The sequence below is a fragment of the Tamandua tetradactyla genome, chromosome 26, assembly GCF_023851605.1.
Source record: "Tamandua tetradactyla isolate mTamTet1 chromosome 26, mTamTet1.pri, whole genome shotgun sequence".
In the NCBI taxonomy this organism is placed as follows: Eukaryota; Metazoa; Chordata; class Mammalia; order Pilosa; family Myrmecophagidae; genus Tamandua; species Tamandua tetradactyla.
In genome coordinates this window covers 43,631,295-43,650,976 of record NC_135352.1, presented here as the reverse complement: position 1 = coordinate 43,650,976, position 19,682 = coordinate 43,631,295, and the positions used below count along the sequence as shown (strand labels likewise).

Here is a 19,682-nt window from a genome sequence, read left to right as displayed (position 1 = left end):
AGAAGTAAAATTTGAGGTTTTTACAAGTAAAAATCTAAAACTGTAGAATTTTAGTATGTGTAACCAATACCAAACTCTGAAATCTGTTCTACAATTGTTGCGCTGCACTTTAAAATTTATTGCATTTTTGTATATACGTTATTTTCCACAAATAAAAAAGGAAAAAAATTGATTATGATGATAAAAAATATGTATTCCTTCTAGCCTCCAATGTTCTGGAGCAGCTAGAAGGAAAAATCTAAGATGATGGTATGGTAGCCCATGACAAAGTCTGGGATCTGTCCTGTAACTACTTGTTTAAGAGTGCTTTGTAAACTCTTGCTTTTTCCTTTCTTTTCTTTGTATATATGTTATATTACACAATTTAAAATGCTAAAAAAAATGAAGTTGCTGTCAGAAATAAGAAAAAGATGAAGTTGATGAAAGTAAAACTAAATACGAAAGAGAAAAAGAGGGTTAAGTGGAAATATGCTATTTTTTATTGCTGTTGTTTTGTTTTGTTTTGTTTTTTTTGGCATGGGGAGGCTCTGGGAATCGAACTCAGGTCTCTGGCATGGCAGGTGAGAATTCTGTCACTGAGCCACTACTGCACGGCCCAAAATATGCTAGTTTTACTATGTTCAAAAGAGAGAACTAAGGATGTCATCTATTGACAAAAAGTTATATTAAAAGGATTACTAAAAGAAGGAAAAATCCAAAATTCAGGCGGATCCAAGATGGCGGCTTAGTAAGGTACATGCGTCTTAGTTCCTCCGACTCCAAATCAACTAATAGGTGAACAGAAACAGTACAGAACAGCTCCCGGGGCTACAGCAGGGAATGGACACACAGCGTAACCCAATCTGGACTGGCTAGTCTGACTGCGAAACTCGGCTGCGGTGAGATCCCCAAGCGGCGCGCGATTTCCCGAGCAGCCGCAGCTGCGGCGGTCCAAGCTAATCCCTCCCTCCTTCCCGGGCTGGCTGAGAGACTCAGAGAGGCAAGCTTCCTAGTCAAGGTGGCCGGCGCCACACTTTTGCGGGCGGCTTCGAGTCTCGGCCTTGAGTCCGCAGCTACGAGTCTCAGATCAGAGGGCTATCCAAAGTCTGGGCTGGCTAGTCTGACTGCGAGACTCGGCTGCAGTGAGACCCCCGGCGGTGCGCGATTTCCCGAGCAGCCGCAGCTGCGGCGGTCCGAGCTACTCCCTCCCTCCTTCCCGGGCCGGCTGAGAGTATCGGAGAAGCAAGTTTCCCAAGCCGACACAGGCGGTGCCCCTCTTTTGCGGGCGGCTTCGAGTCTCGGCTTTGAGTCCGCGGCTATGAATCTCGGAACAGAGGGCTATCCAAACTCTGGGCTGACTAGTCTGACTGCGAGACTCGGCTGCGGTGAGACCCCCGAGCGGCGCGCGATTTCCCGATCAGCGGCAGCTGCGGCGGTCCGAGCTACTCCCTCCCTCCTTTCCGGGCCGGCTGAGAGTATTGGAGAAGCAAGTTTCCCAGGCTGAGGCAGGCGGCACCCCTCTTTTGCAGGCGGCATCGAGTCTCGGCTTTGAGTCTGCGGCTACGAATCTCGGATCAGAGGGCTATCCAAAGTCTGGGCTGGCTAGTCTGACTGCGAGACTCGGCTGCGGTAAGACCCCCGGCGGCACACGATTTTCCGAGCAGCGGCAGCTGCGGCGGTCCGAGCTACTCCCTCCCTCCTTCCAGGGCCGGCTGAGAGTCTCGGAGAGGCAAGTTTCCCAAGCCGTGACGGCCGGCGCCCCTCTTTTGCGGGCGACTTCGAGTCTCGGCTTTGAGTCCACAGATACGAGTCTCGGATCGGAGGGCTATCCAAGCCGCGGTGGCCCCCCCCACGCGGGAGGCTTCCTGGTCTGGTGGCGGCCCACGACCAGCCACAGGGTCCCCTCAAGCCACGGCGGCTGACGCCCCCACCACGCGCGGCCCCTGAACCAACGGAGAGAATTGGATCCGAAATCCCCAGGCCGCGGAGATCGGTGACCGGGGGAGACCCATTCCAAACACTTGAGACAAACGTGTGCCACGTGCGCCACCTACTGGGCAAGATAAGAAAAACAGATCCCAGAGATTTCACAGAAAAATCTTACAACCTTGCTGGGTCCGACACCCAGAGAAAGCTGAATAAATGCCCAGACGCCAGCAGCAGAAGATAACTGTCCACGCTCAAAAGATTGAGAATATGGCCCAGTCAAAGGAACAAACCAATAGCTCAAATGAGATACAAGAGCTGAGACAACTAATGCTGAATATACGAACAGAAATGGAAAACCTCTTCAAAAATGAAATCGATAAATTGAGGGAGGACATGAAGAGGACATGGGCTGAACATAAAGAAGAAATAGAAAAACTGAAAAAACAAATCGCAGAACTTATGGAAGTGAAGGATAAAGTAGCAAACATAGAAAAAATAATGGATACCTACAATGATAGATTTAAAGAGACAGAAGATAGAATTAGTGATGTGGAGGATGGAACATTTGAATTCCAAAAAGAAAAAGAAACTATCGGGAAAAGAATGGAAAAATTTGAACAGGGTATCAGGGAACTCAAGGACAATATGAACTGCACAAATATACGTGTTGTGGGTGTCCCAGAAGGAGAAGAGAAGGGAAAAGGAGGAGAAAAACTAATGGAAGAAATTATCACTGAAAATTTCCAAACTCTTATGAAAGACCTAAAATTACAGATCCAAGAAGTGCAGCGCACCCCAAAGAGATTAGACCCAAATAGGCGTTCTCCAAGACACTTACTAGTTAGAATGTCAGAGGTCAAAGAGAAAGAGAGGATCTTGAAAGCAGCAAGAGAAAAACAATCCATCACATACCAGGGAAACCCAATAAGACTATGTGTAGATTTCTCAGTAGAAACCACGGAAGCTAGAAGACAGTGGGATGATATATTTAAAATACTAAAAGAGAAAAACTGCCAACCAAGACTCCTATATCCAGCAAAATTATCCTTCAAAAATGAGGGAGAAATTAAAACATTCTCAGACAAAAAGTCACTGAGAGAATTTGTGACCAAGAGACCAGCTCTGCAAGAAATACTAAAGGAAGCACTAGAGTCAGATACAAAAAGACAGAAGAGAGAGATATGGAAAAGAGCGTAGAAAGAAGGAAAATCAGATATGATATATATAATACAAAAGGCAAAATGTTAGAGGAAAATATTATCCAAACAGTAATAACACTAAATGTCAACGGACTGAATTCCCCAATCAAAAGACATAGACTGGCAGAATGGATTAAAAAACAGGATCCTTCTATATGCTGTCTACAGGAAACACATCTTAGACCCAAAGATAAACATAGGTTGAAAGTGAAAGGTTGGGAAAAGATATTTCATGCAAATAACAACCAGAAAAGAGCAGGAGTGGCTATACTAATATCCAACAAATTAGACTTCAAATGTAAAACAGTTAAAAGAGACAAAGAAGGACACTATCTACTAATAAAAGGAACAATTAAACAAGAAGACATAACAATCATAAATATTTACGCACCGAACCAGAATGCCCCAAAATACGTGAGGAATACACTGCAAACACTGAAAAGGGAAATAGACTCATATACCATAATAGTTGGAGACTTCAACTCACCACTCTCATCAATGGACAGAACATCTAGACAGAGGATCAACAAAGAAATAGAGAATCTGAATATTACTATAAATGACCTAGACTTAATAGACATTTATAGGACATTACATCCCACAACAGCAGGATACACCTTTTTCTCAAGTGCTCATGAATCATTCTCAAAGATAGACCATATGCTGGGTCACAAAGCAAGTCTTGACAAATTTAAAAAGACTGAAATCATACACAACACTTTCTCGGACCATAAAGGAATGATGTTGGAAATCAATAATAGGCAGAGTGCCAGAAAATTCACAAATACGTGGAGGCTCAACAACACACTCCTAAACAACGAGTGGGTCAAAGAAGAAATTGCTAGAGAAATTAGCAAATACCTCGAGGCGAATGAAAATGAAAACACAACATATCAAAACTTATGGGACGCAGCAAAGGCAGTGCTAAGAGGGAAATTTATTGCTCTAAATGCCTATATCAGAAAAGAAGAAAAGGTAAAAATTCAGGAATCAACTATCCATTTGGAAGAACTGGAGAAAGAACAGCAAGCTAACCCCAAAGCAAGCAAAAGGAAAGAAATAACAAAGATTACAGTACAAATAAATGAAATTGAAAACATGAAAACAATAGAGAAAATCAATAAGACCAGAAGTTGGTTCTATGAGAAAATCAATAAGATTGATGGGCCCTTAGCAAGATTGACAAAAAGAAGAAGAGAGAGGACACAAATAAATAAGATCAGAAATGGAAGAGGAGACATAACTACTGACCTCACAGAAATAAAGGAGGTAATAACAGGATACTATGAACAACTTTATGCTAATAAACTCGACAATGTAGATGAAATGGACAACTTCCTAGAAAGGCATGAACAACCAACACTGACTTGAGAAGAAATAGACGACCTCAACAAACCAATCACAAGTAACGAAATTGAATCAATTATTAAGAAGCTCCCCAAAAAGAAAAGTCCAGGGCTAGAAGCTTCACATATGAATTTACCAAATATGCAAGAAGGAATTAGTACCAAACCTGCTCGAACCCTTCAAAAAAACTGAAGAGGAGGAAAAGCTACCTAACTCATTCTGTGAAGCCAACATCACCTTCATACCAAAGCCAGCCAAAGATATTACTAAAAAAGAAAACAACAGACCAATCTCTCTAAAGAACAGAGATGCAAAAATCCTCAAGAAAATTCTAGCAAATCAAATCCAGCAGCACATTAAAAGAATTATACACTATGACCAAGTAGGATTCATTCCAGGTATTCAAGGATGGTTCAACATAAGAAAATCAATTAATGTAATGCACCATATCAATAAATCAAAGTAGAAAAATGACATGAGCATCTTAACTGAAGCAGAAAAGGCATTTGACAAAATTCAACACCCTTTCCTGTTGAAAATACTTCAAAGCATAGGAAAAGAGGGGAATTCCTCAACACAATAAAGGGAATACATGAAAAAACCCACAGTTAACAACATCCTCAATGGGGAAAAACTGAAAACTTTCCCTCTAAGATCAGGAACAAGACAAGGATGTCCACTATCACCATTGTTATTCAACATTGTGCTGGAAGTTCTAGCCAGAGCAATTAGACAAGAGAAGGAAATACAAGGCATCAAAATTGGAAAGGCACAATCTCACTGCTTACATATGATATGATACTGTATGTCAAAAACCCCGAAAAATCCACAGCAATACTACTAGAGCTAATAAATGAGTACAGCAAAGTGATAGGTTACAAGATCACCACTCAAAAATCTGTAGTGTTTCCATACACTAGTAATGAACAATCTGAGGGGGAAATCAAGAAAAAAATTCTATTTATAACTGCAACCAAAGAATAAAATATTTAGGAATAAATTTAACTAAAGAGACAAAAGACCTATACAAGTAAAATTATAAGAAACTGTTAAAAGAAATCACAGAAGACCGAAATAAATGGGAGGGTATATGGTGTTCATGGATTGGAAGACTAAATATAGTTAAGATGCCAATTCTACCTAAATTGATTAACAGATTCAATGCAATACCAACTGAAATCCCAAAAACTTACTTTTCAGAAACAGAAAACCCAATAACCAAATTTATGCAGAAGGGCAGGTTGCCCCGAATAGCTCAAAGTATCCTGAGAAAGAAAAATGAAGTCGGAGGTCTCACACTACCTGACTTTAAGGCATATTATGAAGTTACAGCAGTCGAAACAGCATGGTACTGGCATAAAGACGGATATACTGACCAATGGAATTGAATAGAGTGTTCTATATAGACCCTCTCGTCTATAGACAATTGATCTTTGATAAGGCAGTTAAGCCAATTCACCTGGGACAGAACAGTCTCTTCAATAAATGGTGCCTAGAGAATTGGATATCCACATGCAAAAGAAAGAATGAGGATCCATATCTCACATCCTATACAAAAATTAACTCAAAATGGATCAAAGACCTAAACATTAGATCTAAGACCATAAAACTGTTAGAAGAAAATGTAGGGAAATATCTTATAAATCTTATAATAGGAGGCAGTTTCCTAGACGTTACACCCAAAACATGAGTGCTGAAAAAGGAAAGAATAAATGGGAACTCCTCAAAATTAAATACTTACGTGCATCAAAGAACTTCATCAAGAAAGTAAAAAGACAGTCTACACAATGGGAGACAATATTTGGAAATGATATATCAGATAAAGGTCTAGTATTCAGAATATATAAAGAGATTGTTCAACTCAACAACAAAAAGACAGACAACCCAATTACAAAACGGGCAAAAGACTTGAAAAGATTTCTCAGAAGAGGAAATACAAATGGCCAAGGGCACATGAAAAGATGCTCAACTTCCCTGGCTATTAGGGAAATGCAAATAAAAAACACAATGAGATACCATCTCACACCCATCATAATGGCCATTATTGATAAAACAGAAAACAACAAGTGCTGGACAGGATGTGGAGAAAGAGGCACACTTATCCACTGTTGGTGGGAATGTCAAATGGCACAACCTCTGTGGAAGGCAGTTTGGTGGGTCCTCAGGAAGCTAAGCATAGAATTGCCATATGACCTGGCAATACCATTGCTAGGTATCTACTCAGAGGACAAGAGGGCAAGGACACAAATGGACATTTGCACACCAATGTTTATAGCAGCATTATTTACAGTTGTCAAGAGATGGAAACAGCCAAAATGTCCATGAACAGACGAGTTGCTAAACAAGCTGTGATATTTACATATGATGGAATATTAGGCAGCTGTAAGACAGAGTAAAGTTATTAAGTATGTAACAACATGGATGGACCTTAAGGACATTATGCTGAGTGAGATTAGCCATAAACAAAATGACAAATACTGTATGGTCTCACTGATATGAACTAACATTAATGAATGAACTTGGAGAATTTCAGTTAAGAACAGAGACCATCAGGAGATAGATATAGGGTAGATATTGGGTAACTGGAGCTGAAGGGATATAGATTGTATAACAGGACTGAATGTAAAAATTCATAAATGGATAGCACAATACTACCTAACTGTAATACAATAATGTTAGAATACTGAATGAAGCTTAATGTGAGAATGACAGAGGGAGGAGGCCTGGGGGCATAACGAAATCAGAAGGAAATACGTACGGTAAAGACTGAGATGGTATAATCTAGGAATGCCTAGAGTGATAGTGATGAAATGTACAAATTTAAAAATGTTTTTGCATGAGGCAGAACAAAGGAGTGTTGAAAACTGATGCTAATTAATATTTAAAAATTTAGTGTGAGACTAAAGCAAAAACTGTTTATTTGGTAGAAAATTTATATTTTGACTAGTGCAGTTCCTAATATAACTTACGTGGACAGCTTAACTGAACACCATAAGTACATGGAACCGTGGGTAGGGCATGAGATTTGTAGGTTTGTCCAGAGTGATGCCCCAATAAATCCGAGAGTGATTTGAACAGTGAATAAAAAAGTATTTGCAAAGTCTCCTTGGGGGAATGGTAAGAAAGGGGGAACATTCAACTTCCCCAAGTAGAGAATTCTTGATATTCTTACAAGCAGTGGGAACAAACAAAGCAACAGGCTGAGTCCCCAATCTTGGGGTTTGTTCATACAAAACTTAACCCCGCAAAGGATAGGCTAAGCCTACTTAAAATTAGGCCTAAGAGTAACCCACAAGAGAATCTCTTTTGTTGCTCAGATGTGGCCTCTCTCTCTCTCAGTCAACATGACGAGCAAACTCACCACCCTCCCCCTCTCTACATGGGACATGACTCCCAGGGGTGTGGACCTTCCTGGCAATGTGGGACAGAAATCTTAGAATGAGCTGGTACTCAGCATCAAGGGATTGAGAAAGCCTTCTTGATTGAAAGGGGGAAGAGAGAAAGGAGACAAAATAAAGTGTCAATGGCTGATAAGAGATTTCAAACAGAGTCGAGAGGTTATCTTGGAGGTTATTCTTATGCATTAAATAGATATCACCTTTTTAGTTAAGGTGTAATGGAAAGGTCAGAGGGAACTGCCTGAAAATGTAGAGCTGTATGCCAGTAGCCATGTTTCTTAAAGATGACTATATAATGATATAGCTTTTGCAATGTGACTGTGTGATTGTGAAAAGCTTGTGTCTGATGCTTCTTTTATCTACCTTATGGACAGATGAGCAAAATATATGGATTAAAAATAAATAAATAATAGGGGGAACAAATGTTAAAATAAATTGAGTAGATTGAAATGCTAGTGATCAATGAAAGGGAGGGGTAAGGGGTATGGTATGTATGAATTTTTTTTCTGTTCTGTTTTTATTTCTTTTTCTGAATCTATGTAAATATCTAAGAAATCATCATGACAATGAATACACAACTATGTGATGAAAAAGAAGAATGTTCATATTGTATGTTGATTGGTTTTATTAACAAAAAGAAAAAAATAAATAATAGGGGGAACAAATATTAAAATAAATTTAGTAGATTGAAATGCTAGTGATTAATGAAAAGGGATGGGTAAGGGGTATGGTAAGTATGAGTTCTTTCTGTTTTCTTATTTCTTTTTCTGAATTGATACAAATATTCTAAGACATGATCATGATGATGAACATACAACTATGTGATGATACTGTGAATTACTGATTACATATGCAGAATGGAATGATCACGTTAATAATGTTTGCATTTGTTTGTTGTTATATTTTTTAAAAAAATTTTAAATTCATTAATTAAAAAAAAAAAAAGATATTACCAAAAAGGGGCCCGGGTTTTAAAATGTAAATGAAAAGCAGGTAACATACTCGGTTTTCTCTGTTTCTTTTTCCTTGCTAATCCACACATCGGTAATAATAGTGTATGGCAAGGTACCATCTTTGTTCATTCCACTTGGCTCTTGTAAAACTTCTGTTTCCAAATCATCAGACTCTGAGAAGCAAAAATAAGACAAGAAATATGTCTATAATCAAAATTAGTTTATGGAAAATTGAATAAACTTTCTATAAATAACGACTCCCTAGTTTACTAGGCTAATATATTAAGTAAAAGACAAAAAAATGAACATCCTATCTAATCTTGTTAATGTGTCAACTCCCTAATTCAGTAGTTTTCTGAACTGACAAAATTTTCCCTTTGCATTTCAACTGCAATACAAAATACAAAAGAAATATCACATGCTTTGTGTATTTTTCACTTCATTAAAACTTCAGTTAAATGTAAGTTGGTTTAAAGAAGGTATAAGAATTAGTTCAAAGGGTAAATACATACGTGTAGAAAAATATGGAAGGAGAATAAATAGTAACAAAAAAATTTCAATCTTTCAACAACCAAACAAGAAAAAAAAATAAAAAGATTATTTGAACTTCTAAAGTGATGCTGAGAACATAACTGAAGAGTACTATATCTATTTACCTAAGTCCTCAAATAATTACTAATCAGGGTGCCACTCTTTTTTTCTTACAGAACTTCATTTTTACCTGGTTAATATTTTCAAAAAGTAGAGACAACCATGATTAGAAGTTTTTTCTTCCTTCAATTTGTTAACTTCTCTTTTTCCTTTCCATATAAGATGATCAATACAATCTTTTGTTCAAGTTACCACCACCTCCTTTTTTCTTGGATCCAGATACTCTGCCCTTCTCACCATCCCCTCAACCCCACAGTGTGTTAAAATAGAAATGTAATTGATATTGTTCCAATCTTTAGTGTTATTATCTTATATGCAAATGATTTTTGTTTTTGTCATTCATACACAGCAAACACTTTGGGGAAAATCCTTTTTACTTTTTTTAAAATTCTGTTCTCCAACACTTAAAGCCATATCATTATGACTTATTCTAATGCTACAAACTAGATCTTTGACTGTATGGCTCACAAAGCCTAAAATATTTACTATCTGACTCTTTACAGAAAAAATTTGCAGATCCCTACATTAGACTAAACCATCTCTATTATACGCCTAGCAGGTTTTGTGGTTGTTTTTAAGAAAAGCTATAAAGTATCCAATAACTATTAGGCTTTCAAGATACCTGCTTTTTAAGATATCTACTTTTAGGATACATAGCAACTTTGATTCTAATGAATAAGACTATCTAAGTTACTGTGGTGAATTAAGAGGGTCACATGTGTCACACAGTCTATGATATTCCTCTCATCTAGAGGTGGGCTCTGATTTCCCTTCCAATTCAGCGTGGCACTGTGATAGCTTTAACCATTACAATACATGGACGTGGTGCTTATGTCAACTTCAGGCACAGCCTTAGAGAACTGGCAGTTAAGCCTTGGTAGCTTAGGGCCTGAGGCATCATGAAAGAAGTTTAACGATCTTGGAAGGACCATGTAGCAAGGCCCTACACCTAAAATGAAGACAGAGAAGGACAAGTGGGCCAGCTGAACTTTGATAAGATGCCAGGAATGAGTATAAAGTGACGTCTGCACCCTACAAATCAGTCCAGATGCCACCTGAATACCACTGAGTAATAATGGTTGATGCTGCATGGAGCAGAAAAGCCTGCCCAATTCTGACACACGATAAAATGTGAGAGAATAAAACGGCTATTTTAAGCCACTAAGTTTTGAGAGCAATGTGTTATGCAGTACCAGAAAATTCACCTGAATGATAGAAAATGGTCAAGGAGTCAGACTGTCCTGCTGGAGTGAGGACAAAGAAAGGCCGTGCGATTCCACAGAGGCCTTCCAGCTGTCCTGACAACAGTGAAGCCATCTTAGACCCTACGGACCAACCTGGCTGCCACCCGAATACCACCAAGTCAGCCCACACAAAGGCATGTGGTTTAGAAAAACCACATTAGCCAAGCCCTGACTCACTTCCTGATACCCAAAACCATGAGACACAATAAAATGGTGGTTGTTTTAACAGTAAGCTTTGGGGTGATGTCATATGTAGCAGTACAAAATAAGAGCAATTAAAAGCCTACTTTGAAATGAATGACCCAAACATACACGACATACATTTTGATGATTTTTTTTAGAGTCCTGTTTTGAAGAAGAAATGTAAGCATTATTAAATTAAATACTGCTCATTTTATTTTATTTTATTTTTTTGCATGGGCAGGCACTGGGAATCGAACCCGGGTCTCTGGCATGGCAGGTGAGAACTCTGCTGAGCCACCATGGCCCGCCCCAAATACAGCTTATTTGACCCATTAAAACATACCATCCAAATTTTCTTCTGGTTTCAATGACATCTGTGGAGATGCCTCCCTAAACTTCAGACTTTTTGTTCCAACAGGAGAATCAACAGTAGCAGTGGCTGAGGGGTTTATTTCAAGTGAAATACTTTGTGCTTCTCTAGTGATTAAAGGTTCATACACTTCCCCTTCAAACAATAACCCTGTAAAAACAAAAAATGAAAAATTATGATAGGATCTCAAAACAACTGAATTTTACCTGTAATGGCATTTAGAACAAACTTCAAAAATTGCATTATTACAAGGTAATTACTGTTTAAGCTCTATTACATACTAAAAATTAATAAATGGTTGAGATATACCATAGTTGAATTTTATTTCAACTGTACATAATAGTTTTTAGGAGAGATAATATAGTGCTCACTTTCTTTTCTTTTAGGTGAAATTAATATATATCCACAAGAATATAACTTTTTAATTATTAACTTTTGTTTCTTTGTTTCTAGTAATTCCTAGTTATTTCTAATTGCTCTGAAATTCTCTATCCTTTTAATCAAGGCAAGCCAGGCAATAATGGATTTATCCTAGAACTTACTGCAGTTATCTATCTAGAGTTCCAGGTGACTCTCATTCATTACTTAAAAATTTTACTTTCTAGCTCGCTCTCAGATCTCTCCAATACCAACTGTCATAACTCCTTACTATATCAGTATTAATAAACTGTCTCCAATTTAGGTCTATTATTTCCTTGAATTTCATCCCAATGAATCTGTCTTCACCCTATCTCAGCCACTCCAGTGGTCAGACTTTTGGGACCAAGCTTGTCATTTCTAATAACTGGAGCCTCAAAATTTTCAATGGTAAGCATCCCAACCTCTAATCCCTAACATCCTATTTTTCCTCTTAATTTCCTCTAGTACCCCAATTCTAAAACACTTTTATCCCACTAGTACATTCAATGCACTGATCCTATCACATTTTCTCTCTCCCTCATCCTTAGAATAGTTCATCTAAAATGATTATAATCATTCTCTTGCATACATTCTCAACTCCTTTACTTGTAAGTCATTGTACTCACGTGGCAAAACCCCAGCCCTGTATAAATTCAGTTCTCTCCCTATTATGTTTCTCTCCCTATTATGTTTCACCCAAGGCTGGAATGTTTGGAGAAAAACAGTAAATCCTGATCATATCTACTGTACTACTGCGGTAGAAAAAACTGTCCTTGTTCAGTTAAATCCCTTACGAAAAAAAGTGGTGTGCAGGTATCTGTAAGTTGTTGAGCCCTTTACTTCTTCCAAGTCAACAGAAAATAAGCTACAGTGCTACTCTCTTCTGTTTGCCAAGCATCTCCAACAAACTGACTGCTGAAAGAGATCATATCGGTGTTTTTGCTCATTCAATCCTGCCATTCCTGCTATAAAATCAGGAACAAACATCCTAAATAGCAGGACTGTTACTAAAGACTGCTTTTGAGACTCTAAAAGATGCAATTAGAAGAAAATAAAATAATCAGAATAAATAGTAGACAAAAACTGATTTATCATTACGGATGATATATACCTGCATATATGGAAGATGGAAGTAACAATTTTTTTCTTTTTTTTTTGCATGGGCAGGCACGAGGAACCGAACCTGGGTCTCCGGCATGGCAGGTGAGAACTCTGCCTGCTGAGCCACCGTGGCCTGCCCAACAAATTTTAATAGATTTAGTAAAATCATTAGATTTCAGTCCAGAAATATTTTTTAACACTTCATGAAACAGCACAAGAGGGAGCTCTAAGCTGTGAAATTAGAAAACTTACTCTGACCTCTCATTCCCTCCTAAAAGTTTAGCAAATCTACCTTTGAATAGAAACAAATAATAGAATGGGAGCATCGTTGAATCCCACATGAAGTTTTTTTGTTGTTGTTGTTGTTTTTTATTAATTAACGGAAAAAAAGAAATTAACCCAACATTTAGAAATCATACCATTCTACATATGCAATCAGTAATTCTTAACATCATCACATAGATGCATGATCATCGTTTCTTAGTACATTTGCATCGGTTTAGAAGAACTAGCAACACAACAGAAAAAGATATAGAGTGTTAATATAGAGAAAAGAAATAAAAGTAATAATAATAGTAACAAAAAAAAACCTATACCTCAGATGCAGCTTCATTCAGTGTTTTAACATGACTACTTTACAATTAGGTATTATTGTGCTGTCCATTTTTGAGTTTTTGTATCTAGCCCTGTTGCACAGTCTGTATCCCTTCAGCTCCAATTACCCATTATCTTACCCTGTTTCTATCTCCTGCTGGACTCTGTTACCAATGACATATTCCAAGTTTATTCTCGAATGTCCGTTCACATCAGTGGGACCATACAGTATTTGTCCTTTAGTTTTTGGCTAGACTCACTCAGCATAATGTTCTCTAGGTCCATCCATGTTATTACATGCTTCATAAGTTTATCCTGTCTTAAAGCTGCATAATATTCCATCGTATGTATATACCACAGTTTGTTTAGCCATTCTTCTGTTGATGGACATTTTGGCTGTTTCCATCTCTTTGCAACTGTAAATAACGCTGCTATAAACATTGGTGTGCAAATGTCTGTTTGTGTCTTTGCCCTTAAGTCCTTTGAGTAGATACCTAGCAATGGTATTGCTGGGTCGTATGGCAATTCTATATTCAGCTTTTTGAGGAACCGCCAAACTGCCTTCCACAGTGGTTGCACCATTTGACATTCCCACCAACAGTGGATAAGTGTGCCTCTTTCTCCGCATCCTCTCCAGCACTTGTCATTTTCTGTTTTGTTGATAATGGCCATTCTGGTGGGTGTGAGATGATATGTCATTGTGGTTTTGATTTGCATTTCTCTAATGGCCAGGGACATTGAGCATCTCTTCATGTGCCTTTTGGCCATTTGTATTTCCTCTTCTGAGAGGTGTCTGTTCAAGTCTTTTTCCCATTTTGTAATTGGGTTGGCTGTCTTTTTGTTGTTGAGTTGAACAATCTCTTTATAAATTCTGGATACTAGACGTTTATCTGATATGTCATTTCCAAATATTGTCTCCCATTGTGTAGGCTGTCTCTCTACTTTCTTGATGAAGTTCTTTGATACACAAAAGTGTTTAATTTTGAGGAGCTCCCATTTATTTATTTCCTTCTTCAGTGCTCTTGCTTTAGGTTTAAGGTCCATAAAACCACCTCCAATTGTAAGTTTCATAAGATATCTCCCTACATTTTCCTCTAACTGTTTTATGGTCTTAGACCTAATGTTTAGATCTTTGATCCATTTTGAGTTAACTTTTGTATAGGGTGTGAGATATGGGTCTTCTTTCATTCTTTTGCATATGGATATCCAGTTCTCTAGGCACCATTTATTGAAGAGACTGTTCTGTCCCAGGTGAGTTGGCTTGACTGCCTTATCAAAGATCAAATGTCCATAGATGAGAGGGTCTGTATCTGAGCACTCTATTCGATTCCACTGGTCGATATATCTATCTTTATGCCAATACCATGCTGTTTTGACCACTGTGGCTTCATAATATGCCTTAAAGTTAGGCAGCGCGAGACCTCCAGCTTCGTTTTTTTTCCTCAAGATGTTTTTAGCAATTCGGGGCACCCTGCCCTTCCAGATAAATTTGCTTATTGGTTTTTCTATTTCTGAAAAATAAGTTGTTGGGATTTTGATTGGTATTGCATTGAATCTGTAAATCAATTTAGGTAGGATTGACATCTTAACTATATTTAGTCTTCCAATCCATGAGCACGGTATACCCTTCCATCTATTTAGGTCTTCTGTGATTTCTTTTAACAGTTTTTGTAGTTTTCTTTATATAGGTTTTTTGTCTCTTTAGTTAAATTTATTCCTAGGTATTTTATTCTTTTAGTTGCAATTGTAAATGGGATTCGTTTCTTGATTTCCCCCTCAGCTTGTTCATTACTAGTATATAGAAATGCTACAGATTTTTGAATGTTGATCTTGTAACCTGCTACTTTGCTGTGCTCATTTATTAGCTCTAGTAGTTTTCTTGTGGATTTTTCCGGGTTTTCGATGTACAGTATCATATCGTCTGCAAACAGTGATAGTTTTACTTCTTCCTTCCAATTTTGATGCCTTGTATTTCTTTTTCTTGTCTAATTGCTCTGGCTAGAATCTCCAACACAATGTTGAATAATAGTGGTGATAGTGGACATCCTTGTCTTGTTCCTGATCTTAGGGGGAAAGTTTTCAATTTTTCCCCATTGAGGATGATATTAGCTGTGGGTTTTTCATATATTCCCTCTATCATTTTAAGGAAGTTCCCTTGTATTCCTATCTTTTGAAGTGTTTTCAACAGGAAAGGATGTTGAATCTTGTCAAATGCCTTCTCTGCATCAATTGAGATGATCATGTGATTTTTCTGCTTTGATTTGTTGATATGGTGTATTACATTAATTGATTTTCTTATGTTGAACCATCCTTGCATACCTGGGATGAATCCTACTTGGTCATGATGTATAATTCTTTTAATGTGTTGTTGGATACGATTTGTTAGAATTTTATTGAGGATTTTTGCATCTACATTCTTAGAGAGATTGGTCCGTAGTTTTCTTTTTTTGTAATATCTTTGCCTGGTTTTGGTATGAGGGTGATGTTGGCTTCATAGAACGAATTAGGTAGCTTTCCCTCCACTTCAATTTTTTTGAAGAGTTTGAGCAGGGTTGGTACTAATTCTTTCTGGAATGTTTGATAGAATTCACATGTGAAGCCGTCTGGTCCTGGACTTTTCTTTTTAGGAAGCTTCTGAATGACTAATTCAATTTCTTTACTTGTGATTGGTTTGTTGAGGTCATCTATTTCTTCTTGAGTCAAAGTTGGTTGTTCATGTCTTTCCAGGAACCCGTCCATTTCATCTAAATTGTTGTATTTATTAGCGTAAAGTTGTTCATAGTATCCTGTTATTACCTCCTTTATTTCTGTGAGGTCAGTAGTTATGTCTCCTCTTCCATTTCTGATCTTATTTATTTGCATCCTCTCTCTTCTTCTTTTTGTCAATTTTGCTAAGGGCCCATCAATCTTACTGATTTTCTCATAGAACCAACTTCTGGTCTTATTGATTTTCTCTATTGTTTTCATGTTTTCAATTTCACTTATTTCTGCTCTAATCTTTGTTATTTCTTCCTTTTGCTTGCTTTGGGATTAGATTGCTGTTCTTTCTCCAGTTCTTCCAAGTGGACAGTTAATTTCTGCATTTTTGCCTTTTCTTCTTTTCTGATACAGGCATTTAGGGCAATAAATTTCCCTCTTAGCACTGCCTTTGCTGCGTCCCATAAGTTTTGATATGTTGTGTTTTCATTTTCATTCACCTCGAGGTATTTACTAATTTCTCTTGCAATTTCTTCTTTGACCCACTTGTTGTTTAAGAGTGTGTTGTTGAGCCTCATCGTATTTGTGAATTTTCTGGCACTCTGCCTATTATTGATTTCCAACTTCATTCCTTTATGATCCGAGAAAGTGTTGTGTATGATTTCAATCTTTTTAAATTTGTTAAGACTTGCTTTGTGACCCAGCATATGGTCTATCTTTGAGAATGATCCATGAGCACTTGAGAAAAAGGTGTATCCTGCTGTTGTGGGATGTAATGTCCTATAAATGTCTGTTAAGTCTAGCTCATTTATAGTAATATTCAGATTCTCTATTTCTTTATTGATCCTCTGTCTAGATGTTCTGTCCATTGATGAGAGTGGTGAATTGAAGTCTCCAACTATTATGGTATATGAGTCTATTTCCCTTTTCAGTGTTTGCAGTGTATTTCTAACGTGTTTTGGGGCATTCTGGTTCGGTGCGTAAATATTTATGATTGTTATGTCTTCTTGTTTAATTGTTCCTTTTATTAGTAGATAGTGTCCTTCTTTGTCTCTTTTAACTGTTTTACATTTGAAGTCTAATTTGCTGGATATAACTATAGCCACTCCTGCTCTTTTCTGGTTGTTATTTGCATGAAATTTCTTTTCCCAACCTTTCACTTTCAACCTATGTTTATCTTTGGGTCTAAGATGTGTTTCCTGTAGACAGCATATAGAAGGATCCTGTTTTTTAATCCATTCTGCCAGTCTATGTCTTTTGATTGGGGAATTCAGTCCATTAACATTTAGTGTTATTACTGTTCGGATAATATTTTCCTCTAACATTTTGCCTTTTGTATTATATATATCATATCTGACTTTCCTTCTTTCTACACTCTTCTCCATACCTCTCTGTTCTGTCTTTTTGTATCTGACTCTAGTGCTTCCTTTAGTATTTCTTGCAGAGCTGGTCTCTTGGTCACAAATTCTCTCAGTAACTTTTTGTCTGAGAATGTTTTTATTTCTCCCTCATTTTTGAAGGACAATTTTGCTGGATATAGGAGTCTTGGTTGGCAGTTTTTCTCTTTTAGTAACTTAAATATATCATCCCAATGTCTTCTAGCTTCCATGGTTTCTGCTGGGAAATCTACACATAGTCTTATTGGGTTTCCCTTGTATGTGATGGATTGCTTCTCTCTCGCTGCTTTCAAGATCCTCTCTTTCTCTTTGACCTCTGACATTCTAACTGGTAAGTGTCTTGGAGAACGCCTATTTGGGTCTAATCTCTTTGGGGTGCGCTGCACTTCTTGGATCTGTAATTTTAGGTCTTTCATAAGAGTTTGGAAATTTTCAGTGATAATTTCTTCCATTAGTTTTTCTCCTCCTTTTCCCTTCTCTTCTCCTTCTGGGACACCCACAACATGTATATTTGTGCGGTTCATATTGTCCTTGAGTTCCCTGATACCCTGTTCAGATTTTTCCATTCTTTTCCGGATAGTTTCTGTTTCTTTTTGGAATTCAGATGTTCCATCCTCCAAATCACTAATTCTATCTTCTGTCTCTTTAAATCATTGTAGGTATCCATTGTTTTTCCATCTTTCCTACTTTATCCTTCACTTCCATAAGTTCTGAGATTTGTTTTTTCAGTTTTTCTATTTCTTCTTTATGTTCAGCCCATGTCCTCTTCATGTCCTCCCTCAATTTATCGATTTCATTTTTGAAGAGGTTTTCCATTTCTGTTCGTATATTCAGCATTAGTTGTCTCAGCTCCCGTATCTCATTTGAATTATTGGTTTGTTCCTTTGACTGGGCCATATTTTCAATTCTCTGGGCGTGATCCGTTATCTTCTGCTGGCGTCTGGGCATTTAGTCAAATTTCCCTGGGTGTTGGACCCAACAGGTTGAAAGATTTTTGTGTGAAATCTCTGGGTTCTGTTTTTCTTATCCTGCCCAGGAGGTGGCGCTCGTGGCACACGTTTGTCTGCGGGTCCCACCAGTAAAAGGTGCTGTGAGTCCTTTAATTTTGGAAAACTCTCGCCGTGGGGGACGTTCGCCAGCCGAAGCGGCTTGGAAGAGTGCCAGCCGGCCCGGGGGTCCAAACGTGGGGAGGGTCGCTGGCCGCCGCAGCCCGGGAGAGTGTCTGTCCGAATTTCCTATTCGTCCCGGGGCGCCAAGCGTGGCGGGAGGGCGCCAGCCGCCGCAGCCCGGGAGAGTGCACCGTTCCCAGCCGGACCGGGGAGTCACGTGTTTGGAAGGGACCCCCCCGGTCACCGTTCTCCGCGGTCTGGGGATTTCCAATCCAATTCTCTCAGTTGGTCCGCGGGGCCTCTCGTGGTGGGGGCGCCAGCCGCCGCGGCTTGAGGGGACTGCCTGCCGAATTCTGCCAGCTGGCCCGGGAAGGAGGAAGGGAGGGACTCCAGCCGCTTGCTGCCCCGCCCGGGAAAGCCCGCGCCCCTCGGCCATCTCACCGGAGCTGGCTCTCCCAGACAGTCAGTCGTTCCAGGATGGGGTATGCTGTCTTTTTTATCTCTGTCGTGGCTCTGGCAGCTGTTCTGTATCGTTTCTACTCCCCTAGTAGCTGTTCTGGAGGAGGAAAGGTGAGGGTGGCAAGGCTGTCTAGGACGGTGGCGGAGGAGCCGGTGAAGGCGGAAGAGGGCACGGTGGTGGTTGGAGAGCCGCTGGAGTAGGAGGAGAAAGGGAAGGATAAGATGGCGGATGGAGCGCCGCCGGAGCAGAAGGGGAAAGAGAAGGGCAAGATGGCGGCGGGAGTGCCGCCGACGGAGAAAGAGGAAGAGGAGGGCTAGATGGCGGCGGGAGTGCCGGCGGAGAAAGAGGAAGAGGAGGGCTGGATGGCGGCGGGAGCGCTGCCGGCAGAGAAAGAGGAAGAGGAGGGCTGGATGGCGGCGGGAGCGCCGGCGGAGAAGGGGGAAGAGGAGGGCTAGATGGCGGCGGGAGCGCTGGCGGAGAAAGAGGAAGAGGAGGGCTGGATGGCGGCGGAAGCGCCGCTGGCGGAGAAAGAGCTGAAGTTTTTATAAGAATGAAAAGATTAAGAAGTAGAATAACGCCCTCACTGGCAAGGGCTTGTCAACTCTGGAAATAGCAGGCCAGACCTCTGTCTGGGGCTGCACTGTGCACTGCAGGATGTCCAGAAGCATTCCT

At 39.3% G+C, this 19,682-nt stretch overlaps 1 protein-coding gene across 15 annotated transcripts in view; it reads right to left on the bottom strand.

Annotated features, from left to right (window-relative positions):
• The window catches only part of NEK1 (NIMA related kinase 1), a 295,240-nt gene that overhangs the window by 37,011 nt on the left and 238,547 nt on the right, over positions 1 to 19,682 (bottom strand). For 8 of the 15 annotated variants that reach the window (XM_077144462.1, XM_077144465.1, XM_077144466.1 and 5 more), the window contains 3 exons: positions 12,764 to 12,886; positions 11,227 to 11,403; positions 8,855 to 8,978 (listed from right to left, as the gene is read on the bottom strand). In XM_077144462.1, the coding sequence (XP_077000577.1) occupies positions 8,855 to 8,978; positions 11,227 to 11,403; positions 12,764 to 12,886 (424 nt within the window). The remainder of the gene's footprint in view (positions 1 to 8,854; positions 8,979 to 11,226; positions 11,404 to 12,763; positions 12,887 to 19,682) is intronic. The other 7 variants (XM_077144468.1, XM_077144469.1, XM_077144471.1 and 4 more) reach the window with 1 other exon arrangement.